Source organism: Rhipicephalus sanguineus, chromosome 2 (assembly GCF_013339695.2).
Source record: "Rhipicephalus sanguineus isolate Rsan-2018 chromosome 2, BIME_Rsan_1.4, whole genome shotgun sequence".
Classification (NCBI taxonomy): Eukaryota; Metazoa; Arthropoda; class Arachnida; order Ixodida; family Ixodidae; genus Rhipicephalus; species Rhipicephalus sanguineus.
This window is the reverse complement of record NC_051177.1, coordinates 25331886-25350990: the sequence shown is the minus strand read 5'-3', so window position 1 is coordinate 25350990 and position 19105 is coordinate 25331886. Positions and strand designations below refer to the sequence as shown.

At 47.7% G+C, this 19105-nt stretch overlaps 1 protein-coding gene across 2 annotated transcripts in view; it reads right to left on the bottom strand.

Moving 5' to 3' along the window:
- Positions 1-18850, bottom strand: part of LOC119382567 (uncharacterized) — a 36995-nt gene extending 18145 nt beyond the window's left edge. Inside the window, exons 1-2 of one of the 2 annotated variants that reach the window (XM_037650321.2) lie at positions 18472-18850; positions 7931-8158 (exon numbers count right to left, since the gene is read on the bottom strand). In XM_037650321.2, coding sequence (XP_037506249.1) covers positions 7931-8150 — 220 coding nt within the window. In that variant the 5' untranslated portion in view covers positions 8151-8158; positions 18472-18850. The remainder of the gene's footprint in view (positions 1-7930; positions 8159-18471) is intronic. The other variant, XM_037650320.2, reaches the window with a different exon arrangement.
- Positions 18851-19105: the final 255 nt, after the last annotated feature.

The following is a 19105-nucleotide window of genomic DNA, read 5'->3' as shown; positions in this document are numbered from 1 at the left end:
CGTTCGTTGTTGGGACTCTTAGACTGACCGCGTGCTAACTAAGCCATAGCTTTTATATTTTTTGAAGTGTGCTTGCATAAACTATCGTGCTCGACGAAACGGCGTCACTCTATAGTTGCGACACTGCCATGAGTCCATAATTTTTAGTGAGCGCGTTTCATTGCGGTATTAAAAAAGAAAAGCCTATTAGTTTCGTTGTAATCATGAGTATACCGGACCATTTCGAAAGCCATGTCGTCACACCGAAATGTACTCTGCTATGATGTAAGCAAAATTGCTTTCCTAAACGAAATGTTTAGGAAAGCAAATGTTGCTAGGAAACGGAATGTCTAGGAAACGAAATGTTTATTCCGCGGTAGCTCGGAATACGCAAACCACCGTATATTAGAGTTACCGTTCACATTAAATGATTTTGTTCTGTCAATACCAATTATATTATGGGTGTTACTTTGAGGCCCGACACATTTCATCTTCAGGTGGTGTAACCTCCTATAATCACGATATTTTCCGTATTAGCAGTCCCGACACGGCGATGCCTCTTCGCTTCTGTCGGACCAATATGGGTCACGTATACAGAAGTTGTCGTCGCACCAGGCGATGTAGAACTATATGCATCACTCAGAGAATTTGCACAATGAGAAGCTCGCAGGCCGAGGTTACGTTTCATCTCAACGGTTGCTGAAAATTAAGCATTGCATTGCAGAAAAATAAACGCTTACGCATGCTAAAAAGAGTGGGCGTGCAAACACAGACACAAGAGAGAAGTCAAGACACCACGAACGCCGACGTTAATGTTGTTTTTACGGCTGCCGATAAGCTGGGTAAAATATGCACCGCTGTGCAGAGAAACAATGAGCGAGTAATAGATAAGAAGCGGACTGAGATTGGTTTCGTAAAAAACGCCAGGCCTGCGCTGAAACCGCAGCACAGTCACAGCGAAAGCTGGAAGAGCGGCGTTTCTAGAGCCCGTTAAGCTCTCCTGGGGCTACAATACAAGTACATCAGAAAGATACCCACTACGCCATTAATCACAATTTTTGTGAAGTTGGGAAGCACCTACTAAGCCATTATTCGTCATTCTGCGGAGAAGCGAGGCACCAGCTACACGTCATCTCTAAGGCATTATGTGCACTCTAAGGCATTAGTGCAGGTGTCTGCACTAACGCTGTTGCCCAGTCTCGTCGGGTGTTGTGGGAGTACGATAAGTTGGAGGCCCTGCGCGTCAACCGCTCGCTCGAGTTCGCGGCCTTTGGGAGTATCTCTTCGGTAACCCCAGGTAGTGTGAGGGGCATTGAAGTCCCCAAGTAGTAGTAGTCGATCCTGGGTGCTGGAATTACTCTTGGCATACCGAATGAGTGCCTCAAAATCGGCCTTCTTTTGTTTAGGTGGGCTATAAACGTTAATGATTATGGTTTTGGCTTTGGTACGCTTTTGCGGTAATATTCTTACGATTTGGTGGTTGATGTTACTAGTTACCATATAATCTATACTAGTCGCTATGTCCTTGAGAACCAACGTTGCGACTTTAGGGTATATTGGATTCGATATCGTGTAGTAGCCGCTCAATTTGACGGGCTTGTTACCGATCTCTTGTAGACAAATGACATCAGGTTTGACTGGCGCCGTATTAAGAAATTGTTGCAGAGCCGCCGCCCGTTTGTGGAAGGTGCGGCAATTCCATTGCCAAATTTCGAGATAGTCGAGGTGTGCTCGTGTTCTACTCGCCATGAATAGTGCTTTCGCTCTCTGATGTTGGGAGCGGCTTCGAACGACGAATAGACGGAGCACCCTGGCTGCTTTTTGTTCGTTTAAGAGCCACGGTCCTTATGCTGGCGATGGATTCATCGACATAACTTTTTAGACTTTGGAATTCTGCATACATCTGCTGCTGAAAACTTTGCATGCTTTGTAGTTGCTGCACTACTTGTTCTAATGTGCCTTCCATAGTATTTGGTGTCGTTGTAACCTGGCCAGGCGTGCAGGCCGTTTAGCAAGTGTTGTTTTGTTCGGTTCCGTACCGCGGTTAGCTTTGAGGGAGGCCAACTCTCGTTTCATTTCTTCCAAGCTCTCACGGAGGAGCTTGTTTTCGTTAACGATTTTTTGATACTCGGGATTTGCCGTTATTGGAGCAGCGGGAGAAGCGATTCGTGCATAGCTCACCTCGTCATAACCAGGCGCTTGCTTGGTCGCAAAGCCGGAAGCCCCGGATTTAGGAGATTTGGGTGAGTGGGAATGAGGTGGGGTGTTGCGATTAGAATTCTTCCGTGTCCGGGATCCGGATCTCGATCTGGAACTAGATCTGGAACTTGGGCGAGTCCCAGGCAGCTCTGGCCATTGGTCCGGTGCAGATTCTCCATCGTCGGAACTCAACCAACGAAGGCGTTGAGGTGGCTTCATGGAGGTGTCATTCTGGGCAGGCTGGTGCGCGCTACCCTTCGGAGTTCTGTTTCGTTGAGGTTTGAGCCGTTTCCTACAACTTCGGTCTCCTGTCAAGTGACCCTCGCCACAAGCTGCACACTTGGGAGTGCAATCGTGTCCGGCTACAGGGTCCCGTTGTCCACATACGTGACACACTGGAGTGTCCGGCTGGGGGCAGACGTCCAATCGATGACCCACTTGATGGCACACTTTGCAGACCTGAGTGGTTACTTTGTAGGAATAGCAGGGAAGTTCTCCGCCGTTGTAATAGACGTATCGAGGTGTAATCCCTCCAAAAAAGGTGATAACGGCCGTTTTGGTGTTCCGAAACATGCATGCTTGGAGAATTTCGACCCCTTGTGTGCGTACTCGTAGATTGGCTTTTAGTGCTTCAGGCGTCGTGTGTGGGTCCAAGCCATGAATTACGCCCTTGGTTGTCCCTTCACTTGTCGCTACGTAGGCATTGACTGAGTGTGGCCGTCCGTTTATGCTTAGTGTGGTAAGGCGTCTAACGTGGTCCGCCACTGTCTGGTGTGGCGTCGACACAATAAAGATGTTGGAGCCTGGCTTGATTCTGAGCAAGAATTGGTCACCTGATATTTGTCCGCCGCAAGCAGCAATCACGGCATCCGCCAGTAGTGGACTTGTCAAATTCTTGACCGGTAGCCCCTGATGTGGTCGCACCACTATCTTAAAATCGTCCTTGGGCAATGGGGGTAGCCGCCTGTAGGTTGGTTTGTGTTTAGGTTTTCCGGTTGCTTCACCAGTGGAAGCTTGTTGGTGGTTCAAGGTCCCCGAAAAATCCACTGATTTGGCCTTCTTCTCTTTTGCAAGAGCTTTTTTCTTCCGCAGAGTGAGCACCGTCTGCCAGGCTCCATCCGCTTGGTGTTGACTGTCGATCCCAGCGTTCTGATCGCTGGGTCCACTTGGCGTTGGGAAACTGTGAGCTGCGGAGTCTTGAAAATCCATGTTATCAAGGTCTTGGCGTTGCGTGTCCATCATCTTCGAGGGTCCGGGACGCGCAGTTGCGTCGGGGGGTCATTCGCAAGAGCCATCGAGCGCGCGCACGACGCACACACCAGCGTTCCAGCGGCCGCCTACATGGCGGCAATGGCCTTTCCGAGCTCGCACAAGAGGAAAGTGCGTTGGCGCTTTTAAACAAAACTTTCCAGCCACTTACAACCGTGGTCGGTATCAGTTGATGCGGAACAACTTCAAAAAGTCAAGACGACTGTCGAAATTGGTCGCACACGCAATCTTCCGCCAAAAAACTGGAAAATTCGCAGAGCACATGCGGTCACGACAGTACTGGTCGGCGCCACCTAACGGTCTCCTCCAAGAAAGTTAGCGTACCAAATTGAATATCAGTAATGAACAGCGACAGGAAATGATCAAAAGCCCAAAGTAATGTGTAATACGGTAAGATATTATCTGGTTTGCTACCCTGCACTGAGGAAGGGCAAAGGGGGGACGGAAAGGTAAGGGGAAAAGTTAGCCTTGAAAAAAAAAAAACGAAATAGAAACTCCCTGTCTGGAAAATAGCCAAATGTAGTGCGTAAGCATTACATGAAATTCGATCATTTAAGCAACATGGGGCAACACTAGCCCATGTTAGCCACAATTTAGCCAACGCTATAGTGAACCTGCACAAGTGTTAAGCAGTGAAGGTAGCATGGGAGTAAATGCAGTAAACAAGGTACTAATGGTACGCGAGTATACACAAGGTTGGCCGGTCTTGGAGCAACTGAAGTGGCCTATACTATCTTTTTTTACTGACTCAATCTGGACTGATACTTTTCTTTACGCTTTTTTACACGTACTTTTTTCTCTGGACACCTAACCAAAGAATGTTATCGCGACATGTTGTTTCTGTATTTAAAAAAAATATAGGCTTGTACTGAACAAATACACGGAAAGGTGCTTTTTACGCGCAGTATCTTATAAATTCATTTATTTACCGATGTTAGTTGTTTTCACGGCGCCGCCGTCTATCTCGAGTGCATTTGCATGCGCGCACGCTTCGTGACGAAGCGTGGGTGGACGCGCGAAAATAGACGGGTACCCGACCACGGAATGCTTTTGAAGAGCACTCCGGCCGTGGTCGGGTACCTGTATATATATATTTTTTTTATTTCGAGCCGATGATAAGGAGGCACTCCGTTCACAATGCCGGCAATCTCGGGCCACAAACAATCCACGATGGGCAAGGGGAGGTAGAGAGGGCGAGGTTGATCTGTGGCCCATGAAGCGTGTCGTGCGCGTTCAACGGCGGCGCCGCACTCGCTCACGCTGATACCGTGCAGCGATACGAGAGCTTCAAAGGGACTTTAAGCGATGCAATGTTTGAGAAGCATTGGTAAATTATCATTCTGTAGTATACAAGCAAGCTGCTCTTGCGGCTCACTCACAATGGCGGTTGACAGACGGCCGCGCGACCGACAGCGACGTCGACTCAAGTGCGACCAAACCGTCGCCACACTCAGAGCCGCTTTCACTCGCCATCGCCATCGACCCAAAACAGTTGCTTTTCGACCGAAACGACCCAACACTTTCTTCTGCACGACTTTATTGGGCATTGACAGGAAAGGAGAGCGTGGGAGGAAGACCTAGACAGGGGTCCCTATGGGATGACTCCAGCGACGTCTCGGACCCTCCGCATCACGACTCGGCGCACCTCAGGGAGCTTATCGCGGATCGAATCGCACCAGAGCTGTTGGTTATATGGGGGACGCAAAGATTAACTAGCAAGGGAGAGAAGAGGTTGTGCTTTGGCGAACCTATGAAAGGGCAGATGACATGTGAGTCGGCTGAGAAAGCAATTAGGTGAGGAAGTTTACCGGTTTACAAGATATTACGCTTGGTTTTCTTTCAAAGAGCCTTTGTCTTATAGTATATATAGACTGATGATATTGTAGCGAACAGTTTAGGTACAGTTTAGTTTAAAAACAACAATTTATTATGGACGAACTTGTGCCCGAGAAGTGAAGAAAGCTAAGAGATAAATCGTTTTTCACCGGAAGTCAAGAATGCCCACTTTTTTCTTGAGCGTCGTTTGTATTCTTCTCATATTCCACTCCGACAGAGGTGACATTGATACTATCGTGTGCGGCTAATGCACGTGTCATCATGGCACACTTTTTTCAATACCCTTGTCTCGTTTCGCCAATGTGCCGCTGCTCATAGAGGGCGCACGAACTTGCCCACATGGTTTTGAATGTGTTTTCTGTTTTGCGTCATTTTTCTTCCTCTAAGAACGCATCGTCCCGATGTGCATATAGCAAAATATAAGATTGTTGTTGTGATCCATGGTTCGTGTTGGTGACGGTGGGCTTGACACTGAGAAGTGTTTGTTAAAATATTATTTGTTAAAGCCGTGTTGTGACTGCCTGTCACAACACGGCTTCATTACGGTGCCTGTCAGTTGAAAAGTCAACGCTCACTTTCAGAACGCTGCACGCTACTAGTGAAGCAGAGCACGAAGGCCGGAAGCAGTCGCACACTCTCTCTACCCGCTGGCGCATGCAACGTGATTTAACGGCTCCAGCTGCAATGGCAGGCGTTGTCGCCTATACGGAAAGTCTCAACGCGAAGTCTGGGTTGGCGAAACTGCTCGGCGTCGCCACTCACTCGTTTAGCTGCTCGGCGCTATTTTCCCCAGTGTCGCGCTGCGAAGCGTAGGTTCCCGTCCAGGGAGTGGCGGCTACATCCTCTCGCGAAGAAACGCAGGAAGTGGACAGATAAAGCGCACGCACAAGCGATCCGCGGAGCTAAGAGGGGTACTAAGTGGCCTAAGCGGTTCGGGTCGTTTAAGAGCTCCAGATACAGTAAGGAACATCTTGTCGTTTAAAAACTGTAGCCCCCAACGACTTCCGGTTTTGCCGTTTGAAATGAGCGGGTAAATTTAGGGTACCACACAAAGGACCGGAGGTTGCAGTAACACCGACCGGAATTTGCAGTAAGCTTGGCCTCGAAGACAAAGATGGTGCTAGGGTGGATGTAGTACTATGGCTAGTCAGTGCAGTGGTTAGCTGGCTTCGCTAATAACGTCGGCATTGACTGGCAGTTGTTACCGTCAGGAGGATGGTGGTATACGGTTGGATCTAGCTCTCAAGTAAGAAGCTTCTCGGTAATCGCTCCGCGCAAGCGTCTCATATTAAAGTGCGTGGTTAAAAGCGCACCGGGATGAACAATTCACCCCAGCATACCGAGCCAGAATGGAATACCATTCCACAGGGTTCACACCGAACCGAATGAGTTCGCTTCGGTGTCTACTACAACAAATCATTTGTGAAGGTAAGCGCTACTTTGAGTTGAGCAGCATCAGCCACAGCAAACGTATGATGCGGAAGGAGAAGTCTTGTTTGTTAACATTTGCTGGTATACCGGTTATTAAAGCGGCCCTGGAACACTTTTAGCATGGTCAGAAAACGCTGCCGATCGGTAGTCTTACGCGAGCCAAACATTATAGCGCAGTACGCGGCCTGGAATTTACAATTAATTCTCAAAGTCAGCTAGAAGTAGCTCCCTCTTCTCTCGACAAATGATGCCATAAACCCAAATGACAGCGCCATAAACCCAATGTTTACGGCTATTGGCTGACTTGAGCATACTGAGCTGCATAGTTGCCCCGGCCGCCGCGGGATGCCGCCACGTGCCCGCGCTTGCTTGCGATCACACTGAAAGTAAGCCGCGCGTTCGAGGAAAAAGAAAAAAAAAAGAAAGTGCTCAAGGTCATGACGCGCGCTGACGAACGGCCGCGTTTTCTTGCACCTTGTCATCTTCCCCTTGCATAGCTGTCAGCGCGAAAGGAGAGAGAAAGCGCTTGAAGCGTGCGACAAGTCCCTGCAACTCCACTCGTACTTGGCGGATTCGTGAGGCAATAAGCACTTTTAATGAAGCCATTCCATGTTTACTTGGAAAAGTGTCGCAGGGCCCCCTTAAGGCGAAAACCTTAGATACCTCATCAAACACGAAAATTGACCGACGGCGTCGGCGTCAACCCGAGCGATGCCAAAATTCATCACCACGTGATGACGTTATCACATGGCATCGTCGCTTGGTCAAAGGTATAGACCGTTCACGGAGGCAGTGCAGAAAGCTTGCAATGCCTCCGGTCCTGGAGGTGGTGGAAAACTGCGTTAGGTGCAGTAATATTTCGGAGGGGGGCGGGGGAGGATCAGTATGACCCCTTAGAAGAAAAGGAAGAAGATGGCTTTCGTCTTCCAGTCGTCTTATGTGAATGCATATAGCGTGCTAGATTATTATTATTCTAGTACACTATATGAATGCATAAGGGACCCTATGAGTTTTTTAGTGGACTGAAAGAGAGGGGAACGTTGATGCTGATTACAATGGATTACCCATCGGACGCGATTTATAGATGCGTGGGCAAACTCGTATCTGATGGGTTCCTCGCACTCCATTGCATTCAGCATAAATGTTCCCCTCTCTTTCGGAAGGAGAATGGCTGAGAGGTGCGTACGGCCACCAGAAAGAAGGTTTAATTACTCACTGGATACTCCCGCTGCGGCTGCAATGAAGGCGATGGGCAGAGAGGCAGCAGCCCGGGTCAGGTGCACGCTGCGCACCAGGTGCAGGTAGAGTAGGCCGTACGAGCGGAACAGCGCCGAGGCGAAGAAGAAGAGCCACCCACTGGCCAATGCCGTGGGCCAGCTGGTGGTGGCCGGGGCAGCGGGCACGTCATCCGTGGCGGCGCGACTGTACGGCACCATAGCTGCTCCTGCGCAGTGCGTGGCTCGGTAAATACAGACAATTTTACGCAAGACATATATGGAGCGCCGCCACCTTGCGCTGTTAAACGAATGTTTTCTTATTTTTGTTTATCACGACGCGATTTTATAAGGTCATGAAACGTCGAATGCACCAACCCAACCTACTTCATGCGTATGTGTCTACCGTAGCACTGTTCGCGTTATTACATATACAAAACTGCAAAGTTAACAGTCCAATATGGCGGCTTCGAAACCCATCCGTAAAATAGTGTATACCTTTCGTGTATGAAGGAAATTTACGGAAGAATACGCGCCATTTCAGCGTATCCGTGCAAAATAACATAACAAAATAATTCAGTTTTTTTTTTATTTGCCTTACTTTAGTTCGGCGCTTGCTGGAAATTAATAATAATAATATCTGGGGTTTTACGTCCCAAAACCACGATATGATTATGAGAGACGCCGTAGTGGAGGCGGGCTGCGGAACTTTCGACCACCTGGGGTTCTTTAACGTTCACCTAAATAGGTACACGGGCCTCAAACATTTTCGCCTCCCAGTGATGTTCATGCATCCTCCCAGGGCTGTGGCAGATCCGTGTGTACGCGTAAAAGACTGCCTTCTTCCACATATTCGCTTAGAATGTCTTGAACGGATGGATGTGATAAGAAACATTGCGTTTACGTGTTGCAGTTTGCGCGTACATTTTAGATTGGCACATTTTATATAATACGCATTACGTAGTTTCACAGCCTTGGTCTTTTTCATAAGTTTTTCTACAGTTCACTTAACCGCATGCCGTAGATCACCCCACCAGTATGAATATCGCAACGCACTGCTCACCCGCTACAGGTTTTAAAACCGCGTTCACACACAACTATCTTCTCTGCTTCATTTTTCTGTCGAACACTGCATGTCAGATTGGAATGCCCTTCCCCACCATGTTGTATCTACAAGTAACCACCATATGTTGAATGCTGCTGTGTCTTCTGTTTTGCCAAATTAATTGCCATTGATTGTACGAACTCATCACTTAACGCGTGGTTTATTTCTACAGTGTTCATTGTTTGTCATTGCTGTATTTATTTGTGCAGTGTTATTTTTGTGCAAGATTTTCAGTACTTATGCTTGGTGATGCGCTGCCGGAGGACACGGACCAGAGAAAACGAGAAAAACAACACAGGGTGATGCGCAAGTATTTTTCATTCACATTGGCTTCATATATTTTTTAGCATATGCTATTCGATTGAGGTTTTCTTTACCTATCCTTTTCTAAACTTATTCGAAATATAAAAGAATTTTATCTCTAAAATAAGGTGCCGCCCGTTTCATGGCCGATCCCCCGCAGTGGGTTGCGCCAGGTTGTCAAAGAACAACCAACCAACCAACATTTTCCTCGTTTTCTCTGGTCCGTGTCCTCCGGCAGCGCATCACAAGCATGAAGACCTACCAACTAGCCCCTATTGCCGCCTTATTATATTTTCAGTAGTTATTACGTTCAATTGCCACATGCTGTTGTTTCTTCCATTGTTTCCAAATTAACGAACCTTTCTTGTACAAACTCCTTACTTAACGCGTGTTTTCGTTTGCACAGTGTATCGAGATTTGTTCTCTTTTTTCAAAGTTCCATTGGTTTTTATTTGGAATTACCCATTGCATGATGTACACCACCCCTTATGTAACACCCCTACAAACGGGGCCTTTAAGGAAAATAAACTAAACTGAACTAAATGCTGTGCATTGTTGCGTGTCTGAGTGCTGCCACGAAAATTATTTAATTATTAATCCATATAAATCTAAGCTTATGGTTTTTATATCAACTCAACGCAAGTTGACCTCTTCACTAGGGATCACAATTGACTCTCATTTCATTAATATAAGTGACAGTGTATAATTTCTTGGCGTTCACCTCTGTTCTAACCATGAATTCGCTCGCCATATTGCTCACATGAGAAAAATGGCAGCACTCGGCATTCGTGCATTACTTAAAGCTCGCTCATATTTTTCTCATAAACACTCCTTTCTCTTTACTTCGCTTTCATACACATCACTTATGGCATCACGTCATGGGGGGATACTTATCAGTGTCATCTTCCATCCATACAACACCCACAAGATCGAGCTCCTTGCGTTAATTTTAACTGTTCTCGCGAGAGTAGCACCCTCCACCTTCTTCACTGCAATAACACTTAACTTTTAACAACCTATTTCGATTTAATCTAATTAAGTTTCTGCATAAACAAATAACAAATCAACTTTCTACTAACTTCACTGATTCTGAGCTTTTAGTTAATACTAACGCTGCTAGGTTTGCGGCTAACAGTAACTTTTTGCTTCCTAAGGTTCATACTAACTATGCTAAATCATCTTCTCACTTCTGTGTCATCTCATTATGGAATAATTTACCCACATCACTAAAATGTGAAGTTTCCTTACTTCCATTCAAAAATTCATTAAAAGAATGCTTGTTAAATTTTTGATCTGCCATTTTCTTTAGTTGTACCAGATTTGTGTTGCTTTATACCGTATTTATTTATCAGGTTATTTGTTTTTTGGTTCCATGCCTTTTTGTTTTTCGTTCTGGTTTGTGTACTGCTTGTTTTGTTTTTACGGTTCAAACAGCTGCTAATCCTTCTTTTATTTATTTATAACCATAACCGTGGGTGCCGTTGCACTCTTTTACTTTGGGACCCTCGTCGGCATATTTTATGCTCTGTAACTATCCTTTTCTGTCATAATAAAAACTGATTGATTGACAGATTGATTGAACCAAGAGCGAACAAACGAACGAACGGCAGCCCCTCTATCGTGCGCTCACAGACCATGCGAGGCACGTGCAGAACGAAGTCGGCAGCAGAATCGTGCGACCAAATCGGAGGCACCGCCTTCTTTGCCTTTCTGCATGGCCTGCCACGTAACCTTTCAATAAACTCGAGACGGTTTGACCGACCTTCCAATCTCTAGAAATGAGTAAATTAACTATAGGATTCTCAAAACTATCTCTATCTACAAATGCGAAGAATTGCATTGGTAACTCTGTAACGTAGAACGTATATATACTATATATACTATACTTATACTATGCAACGCTGTTTTGATACCTTCAGATTCTGATCGAAACTTGCAAAGCTAGCCTATGTCTGTGTTTTTGGCACGCTTTAGAGAATTGTCAGTTGCGCTAGTTCTACAAAATGATTACGAATTATTTAGTTACTGTACTGATTAGGTTCCAATCAAAATAAAATTTCATTGTTTTATTACAGTCAACTGTAAAAATTCAGGGCCACGCGAGTGCGTGCTAAACAGCCTGTCCGCGCCACCTAGCGGTGCATCACCTACCGGAAATGGGTCGTGTTTTTCATTGGCAAACCAATTTTCTAGAGCCACACAGTCAATTCTTAGTTCGCTGTGAGCTTATCCGCAGTAACACCGTCGCGCTCCTATTTAGATAGCAGAATCGCAGCAATCACGCCGCGCCTCGAGCGGTTTGCCGTTCGGTAGATATATAGTTTGTGCGAAGGGTAGCGAATCATAACGGTTCTACTGATACTCTGACTTCGAGACACAAACGCGTATTTATGACTACCGAAGAGCGCGTGGCGGTAGAAAGGTAAAGATAGGAAATAGTTGTTTCAAGTGAGAGAATAGACAAGCCATCGATGCGTCTTGGGCGTAGCGCCGCTGTCGATTACCGCTGACGTAGCGGAAATGTCGCGAAGAGGCGGATGGCCATGCGCTCGTGTGGTCCGTAAACATTTGCGGCCGACTGCACCTGCCAAGACATAAACGTTAACGAGTTAAGGCTACCCGTGATGCGGTAATCTGTTTAGAGATTGAAGGGCTAAACTCAGTGTTCAAGTGTCGTCTTTTCGGGGTCATTTATCCGTTCTTGCAGACGGTCATTATCGCTGCTGCGTTGCTGGAAGATAAACTTAAAAGCGGTGCCCGTACAGGACTCCATTGTTTCAAACTACGAGCCACTAGGTGCAGTGGATGCGTGCGCCGGTACCGGTGATACTGAGAGGAAAGGCGCTGAGCTGTCGTAGGGCGCCCGAAAACCAGAACAATGGAAGAGTAGGCGCGCATGAAACGACCAAGAAGAGCGGTGACGTGTGCACATCATGCACATCCGCGTTCATCCAAGCGTAGCGCAAAGCCATTCATTAGGCCGAGGCCTCAAACGTTCATAGCCGCCTACGCGAGCATCCCTACGCTTTTAGGAGCCATGCTATAGGAACCATAGCAGGTTATCCAGACTTGCGAAATGTGCACCTCTCAGTGTCATGAAAACAAAAAATGAATAGGTTCTAATGCATCAAAGAATACTTGCAAGCTACCGCCTAAACATTTTCGTTGTCATTTAATAGACACGTATTGTAGGGCGTATGTAGTGTCACTTGGAAAATGTCATTTATGCGCGCGTCAATTGTAGACGACGAAGAGTAAGTTACCGTTGTAACACGGGTCGTTGCCCCAGACTGAAGATCTTCAGACTAACAAAAACTGATCGCTAAACAGCAGCTGCCTTCCGCCTTGCAGGGAAATATTTCGTTATCACAATACGTAACATAGCGGTTCACTTGGTTCCTGTGTTGCAAAGCAGGTGCTTCTCCGGATGTGAGTTTTCACTTGAGATAAAAACTCACCTTTTTCTCGAGCAAAATAGTCGCTGTATATAGACTCTATATACGAAGCGAGATTCAAGGCAGCAACAAAGACAGCTTTGACAATGCGGCTCCTTTTTCTGGTAAAAGCCGATGCGAAGTGTGACGAGCTAAACGACGTTGAATGAAGCGCTGTAGCGATGAAAAGCTGAGTTTTACTAAATTATTTTTTAGAATAAAGGAGATAAGCAAAGCTGGCTTCAATGGCTTTCGAGTAGCGCGAGCGTCGTCCGCAATGAAATGCACACTGCTCGTTATATTGCGAAAGAGATAGGGTACGCGCCCAACTTAGCCTCAACTATACGTTTCGTCTTGCAAAGGGTGATGAAAACTGTTTGCGTAATTCTCGGAGTTTCATCGTCCAGGAGTTGTGTCCGCATTAAAAACAGAGGGAAGCTTATCTCTCTCTAGCGTGCGATGAGCCCGTTAAATCTTGTTTCGCAATATGAGAGCCTCAGTGAGCGCCATTAAGAAGGCCCTCGTCCTGTTAAGGCTTCTTAGATGATAAACAGCAGTGCACACAATCACTTCTCAAGGTTACGAAACCGCCACACATTGGCCTTGACTTTTCTTGCGTTTCTTTTTTTTCGCGTCGTAGAAGCAGAGCTGCGGCCGACGAACGAAGTTTTGAGGCTCGCATTTCTACCGTCCGAGGCTGGCACACTCGTTAGCTCGCCTCAAAACAGCTTCCTCGTGTGAACTAGCTACGCGTCTGTACAGAAGCGCGTGCCATGAAATAAAATACCGGCAGATTCCACGCGTTGTGGGAATCGATTTCATGCGAGTAGATGCCCATGCCACATTTTTTTTTTTTTTTTTTTGGCTTTGAGCTGAGCTCGACGACTTGGACCGACGTCTTCGTGTAGTTTCAGTATAGTTTTGTACGTATTGTTGCTTGCCAGGCACGTCGACTACGCTGGCGTGTAAAGCGCAGCTCATGGTCCGACATCGGCACTCATGTTACTCATGACAGTGCATATCGTTAAATGTTTATTACATCGTTTTAAGAGCGGATAGCCAATACCGCAACCACAAATGACGTTATAAAAGCACCACCACCACAATGGATGTTATGAAGCCGCTGATATAAAATATTTATTTACGTTCTGTAAGGCATGGTTGCTGGCTAAGGGTCGTTGCAGCACGTTTGTCAGTGCTTGGCTGCTACATTGAAATCGCCAACGGTGCGTATCTCCCTTGTTTGACTCACGCATATTGCGCTATAAAGTTTTCAATGTTGATTTTCGCTTCTTCTAGGTTGATATAGACTGCAAATCATGTGTGACGCATACCCGCATACCACAGGCCTCGATCGATATGCGGGTATGCGCCACACGTGACGAGGGAAAGGGGTTCCTGACGTACGCGATAGGGATGTCATGTTATTATGGCGAAAGCGTCACATGCCTCATCAGAATGTGTAATCCATGCGGGAACTTTCCACAGGATAGTCGCATACGCGTGCACAAACTACTACACGCCTATAACTAATCGAAAACCCCCATCCAGCCAATTGAAATATTTGCTGGACGTAAAACATTGTGGAGAAGAGAGTGAAGGAAGCGAACTTGCTACTTGGAGACAGGCCGAAACCGCATACGAGCAAACACTAGGACGTCTGTACTTTCCAGCTTACTTTTACGAAAGCAGCTTAAACGTGTTAGTCGAATTTGAAGCATAGGTAGAATAAGAAGCCTTTCGTGATGCTTGCGAGACATCTAAAAAATGCGTTGTTTGCATTAGTGGTCTTGCTTTTGGTGAACTGTTTTAGTACACACAAATGTGCGTACAGCGCCTCAACGGAGTAATGTTTGACAATGGACCGCACGAGAGAACAGGGTTTGTGTATAGAGACGTCAAAACGAGGTTTGGCACAGGCACTGGCGCGTAACGACATCAGGACCGAAGTGCGCACTCAGAGACAAAAGGAATGGCAACGAAGCAGGCTTTCGAAAGATGCGAATCTGCATGTGTGTTGAGTTTGAATGTGACATTAGCTGTCTCGGTCGGTACTGATAACTATCTAGAAAGTTTAAAAAAAAATGGTGGGCGTGCATAGATAATACATACAATAAGTTTGCTATCACGATAGTCGATTATAAACTCTTCCGGAAGGCATTAGCTAAAATTATCTGATCGAGAGTGACTACCATGTTACATTGTTTACTATATTCGTCATACTTCAATATTAACGAGAAGGAGGTTAGGTAACGTTGTACGAATAGATATTATCAACATGCTATTTCGTCTACCGTATCTGGCGTGGTTATAAGACATTAGGCATGATGTTATGTTGGAACGCTGTGTAACAAAACATCAATAACATTATTTATTTTGTTTTGTAGCAGTTCATTTGTACAGTTCCTGGTTTTCAAGTCCCCTTTCAAGAGAAATGAATGAATGAATGAACGAACGTTTACACTGATCTTTAATTGCTTTGTTTGAGCAAACGTTAAACAATGTTTGATAACATTGCATAAAAAATAAACAAAATATAGAAAGTTAGATGGTTTATGGATCCGTCACATAGTGGAGGAGGACGCTGGGAAGCTCGAGTGCGTGCTAGCTGTGCTCAACGACGGGCCCAGCCATTATTGTGTCGGTGGTGCATAAACCTGGCATAGTACTTAGCCGGCAAGTGGGGCTTTCCCCTGAGCATATCATACAGCGAGTGCCTAGACGTGTCACCAGACGCACAACGACTCCATGTCTCGAAGAACAAAGAGAGTCAACAGTCGTTGAACCGACTTCCCGATTACCGCGCCGCCTTCATGAGACGCGACGCGACGCCTACGAAGCTCGACTAGGTTCAACACCTTTCTTTCCGCGTCAAGCTCCGGCACTGACTGACTGTGCAGTTATTATTATTATTATTATTATTATTATTATTATTATTATTATTATTATTATTATTATTATTATTATTATTATTATTATTATTATTATTATTATTATTCTGTTGAATGAGGGACGGGAATTTAAGGGCTCGTTTTTCTTTGTTAGACACAACCGACAGACAACGAAACCAAGGGTCGTAGTCATGGCTACGAGCGGCGCCATGGCTTGCACTTCCAGGTTTACGTAGATGAACAGAGATACCCAACAAAGTATACGGGACGACGACCGCCGCTGTAGCTCAAATTGTCGGGCGCGTTATCTAAAGGTTGCAGATTCGGTTCCTGCCGGCCGCAAGTTGTCTTTACGTCCAGTTTAATTTCTTCACATTTATGTCATACGTAATTATTCCAGTACATTTAAAAGACTCCATAACGTCCCCTTTACTATCCTTCGCTTCATTGTCTGTTGGTTTGCATTATTATTCTGTTGTTTTTGCGTGGGCTGGTGCAAAATATACGGTTGTTCCTAGGCAAGTTAATTAGGTGACGACTGATTGAGTAATGGATTGATTGATTATTATTCTATTTTTGTTTCTTGTTCTGTTCCTTACATGGATCGCGTGGTCATATAGCTAGCATTCGGACGAGTCGGAGGGACGGATGACAGAAAGTGTGCGGTATCAGAGGAAAAGAATCCTTGCAAGACACGGCCCGCATACAATGGTCCGCAAAGACGCGATTCTGTGCTTGCGTATGCGTTAAGGCCGAGACAGACGGTACGATTTTCCATGCGATGCGGCGTCCGACACGGCGGTGGGAAAACCGGAATGGTGACCTTTCATAGCATCGGACAGCCACCATTCCCTCTCCCCCACCGCCGTGTCGGACGCCGCATCGCACGGAAAATCGTACCGTCTGTCTCGGCCTTTAGCATGGTGCGAATTCGGATGCGATTCGTCGTACGGCTGTTCGTGCCAACAGCCGCATCCGACAGACGCCCAACAGGTTCCATCAGCGTGCGGAGACGATTCGCACGCCGCACGGGCATCCAACTTGCTGAATGTAGCCGCGCGGCTGCCGCGTCGGTCTGACGGCCGCAGCCAATGGCAGCGCGGGAGACGCCTGACGTCACGCCTCTGGTGACGCGTTTGTTGCTTGTTTGTTTGTTTGCGCGTTTGTTGAACTACGTACGGACGGCTCCGATCATGAAAAAACGTTGGTTAAACTTTCTTTCTGACATCAAATAACTCATGACGTTTGAAGTGTGTCATTCGTGCAAGGCGGCGCCCGTTTTCGAACCACTAGCGAGATATCGAGCCGCGATGGAAGGCCACTTCGCAGCTAACAGCCGCACCGGCCGTCTCGGCGAACCGGCCGGCTTTGCTTCCACCGTTGCTCGTCAAATCGAGGTCTACGAGAAAACAAATTGCGCATGTCCGGGTCTGTGCGCGACGCAAGCGGTCAACGGACCGACGTAGGGGCAGACAGCGGCTTCTCTGGATGTTCGCGGATGTCCCAAACGCGGAACCATGGCGGCCCATCATCGACAATGGGCCGTCCGCGGCCACCGGCCCCCGTCCGGTCACGGTCGTGGGGAAGTCAGGTGGCCCCTTCTTTCTTTTTTATCCTCTTCGGACTCTCATCCTCCACGCTCGCTCTGCACCAGGAAGTCGCAGCTGCCCCTCCAATCGCTGCGTGCAAGGCGCGCCCCCATTCGATGCAAGAACAAAATAAAACGTGCTCCGCGTCTTCGCTGTACACAACCGCCGCACGCCAAGCTTGGTGCAGTGTATACTCAGGGTGAGGGAAGGGGAGGGATCCCGCAAAACTACCTCACTTTTCACTGCTGTTGTGTTTCGCTCAAACAGGCGCAGACGTGCGCGCGCACACACTGCCGGTTCCTACGCGTCGTCGATTTATATTTGCGGTTGTGCAAGTGGCAGCGTTGGCCTAGTACGAGCATCTTCCCCGCATGCTAATGAGGACGGCGAGCGGCTGCCCTCTCCAACATCCCCTCTCACGATGATCGTACTCCGGTAGAAGGAAAAGGGTGGCGGCCAGTCTCGGATTCGTTGTGCACAGCCGAATCGAGAGTCCAAACAGAATGGAACGATCGCCAGCGTTGTACTGAAGTTGAAAGATGACTGACAAATTACGACTGTCGGACAGCGGCGGCGATAAAGAGCGGTAGACGCTTGCTCGTCAAAGGGCAAAGTACTCCATTATCTTCGTTACGCCGTCACACTGAAAGCTCGCGGTTACGCTATTCATGTAATATTTTCGTTCGCGCTTTCTGTTCCGAGCAGTCATTGGGAAAAAAGAAATGTTTTCATTGATGTCCAATGAGCGCCACTTTTTGATGAGCCTAGAAGAGAAAGGCCGTATGACGTGGTGTAGGTGATTGCCAGCCTGTTCTTAGGGGATGAAGTCAGACAACCGTCACGACGCGATGGCGGCACGTTAAGCTAGCCGTTTGCGGCAGGTGTGGCTAACGTTGCGTACGTCTCCTCTTCTCTCTTCCGCTCCGCTACGGTTGCTACGGTGCTACGGCTGCGCATCCCACAAAACAAGCAGAGCGAAGGAGAGAGGATTGATGGATCTAGCCGAACCTTAATTAAATGTCCCAAATGAGACAAGCAAGGCTGTCCTGATCAGAATAATAACAATGCGCTGAGTTCGCAAATCGTGAGTCAACCCGGCAGCACGAAGTTGACCTCGGGAGTTACACGCGCGTGCCGATTTCTTCAGGGCCCGATCGCTGATGCGTGCGCCAAACTTAGGCGTGTGCGCTCTACACTGCGCCTGATCGTGGCGGTACGGACATGCTTACCGGACGCTGTCTGTCGCAGTTTCAGGGCATGCTCACCAGGCAGCGACCACGGCAACGGCGGCGGGGGTGTCTGCCGCAGCTGCGTTGGCTGCACGCCGTTGCCGCCGCCACTCCGAGCGTAGCGCACTTGCCATGCGACGCCGCCCAGGCGGCTCCGGCACTCGGAGCAACAAATCTGACGGCTGTCCGGCGGCTCTCGCTGCTCGACGCAGGCCGCACTTTGGCCGTCCAAAAAGGGCTCTCACTTCTACCTGCACTGGTGCTTCAATCGGTTAAAAAACTGTCCACAGGGCGCACTCAATATTCGCGGCGAACGTGTCCGCGGAGGCCTGTTGCCGCGCTGCACGCGGGAACCCAACACCTGTTTAGAGTCTCTTCCCTCCTTGCCTGTCCTCCTTCCCGCCGGCCTCGGTCGCGCTCTTCCCGCTCTGGTTCTCTCTCCCACGCTGGGCAAACTTCCGCCGGCGTGGCTGCTGCATTCGCCGGCTGGAGCGAGGCGCTCGTGACTCGACTGATAGACGCACGAGAGTTGTTGTGCACGGCCTCTGTGCGGAGGCGGCTCTGGAGGCGGCCATGTTATTTTCACGGCACGGTCTACAACGCCTTCGCACGAAATTCATGTACAG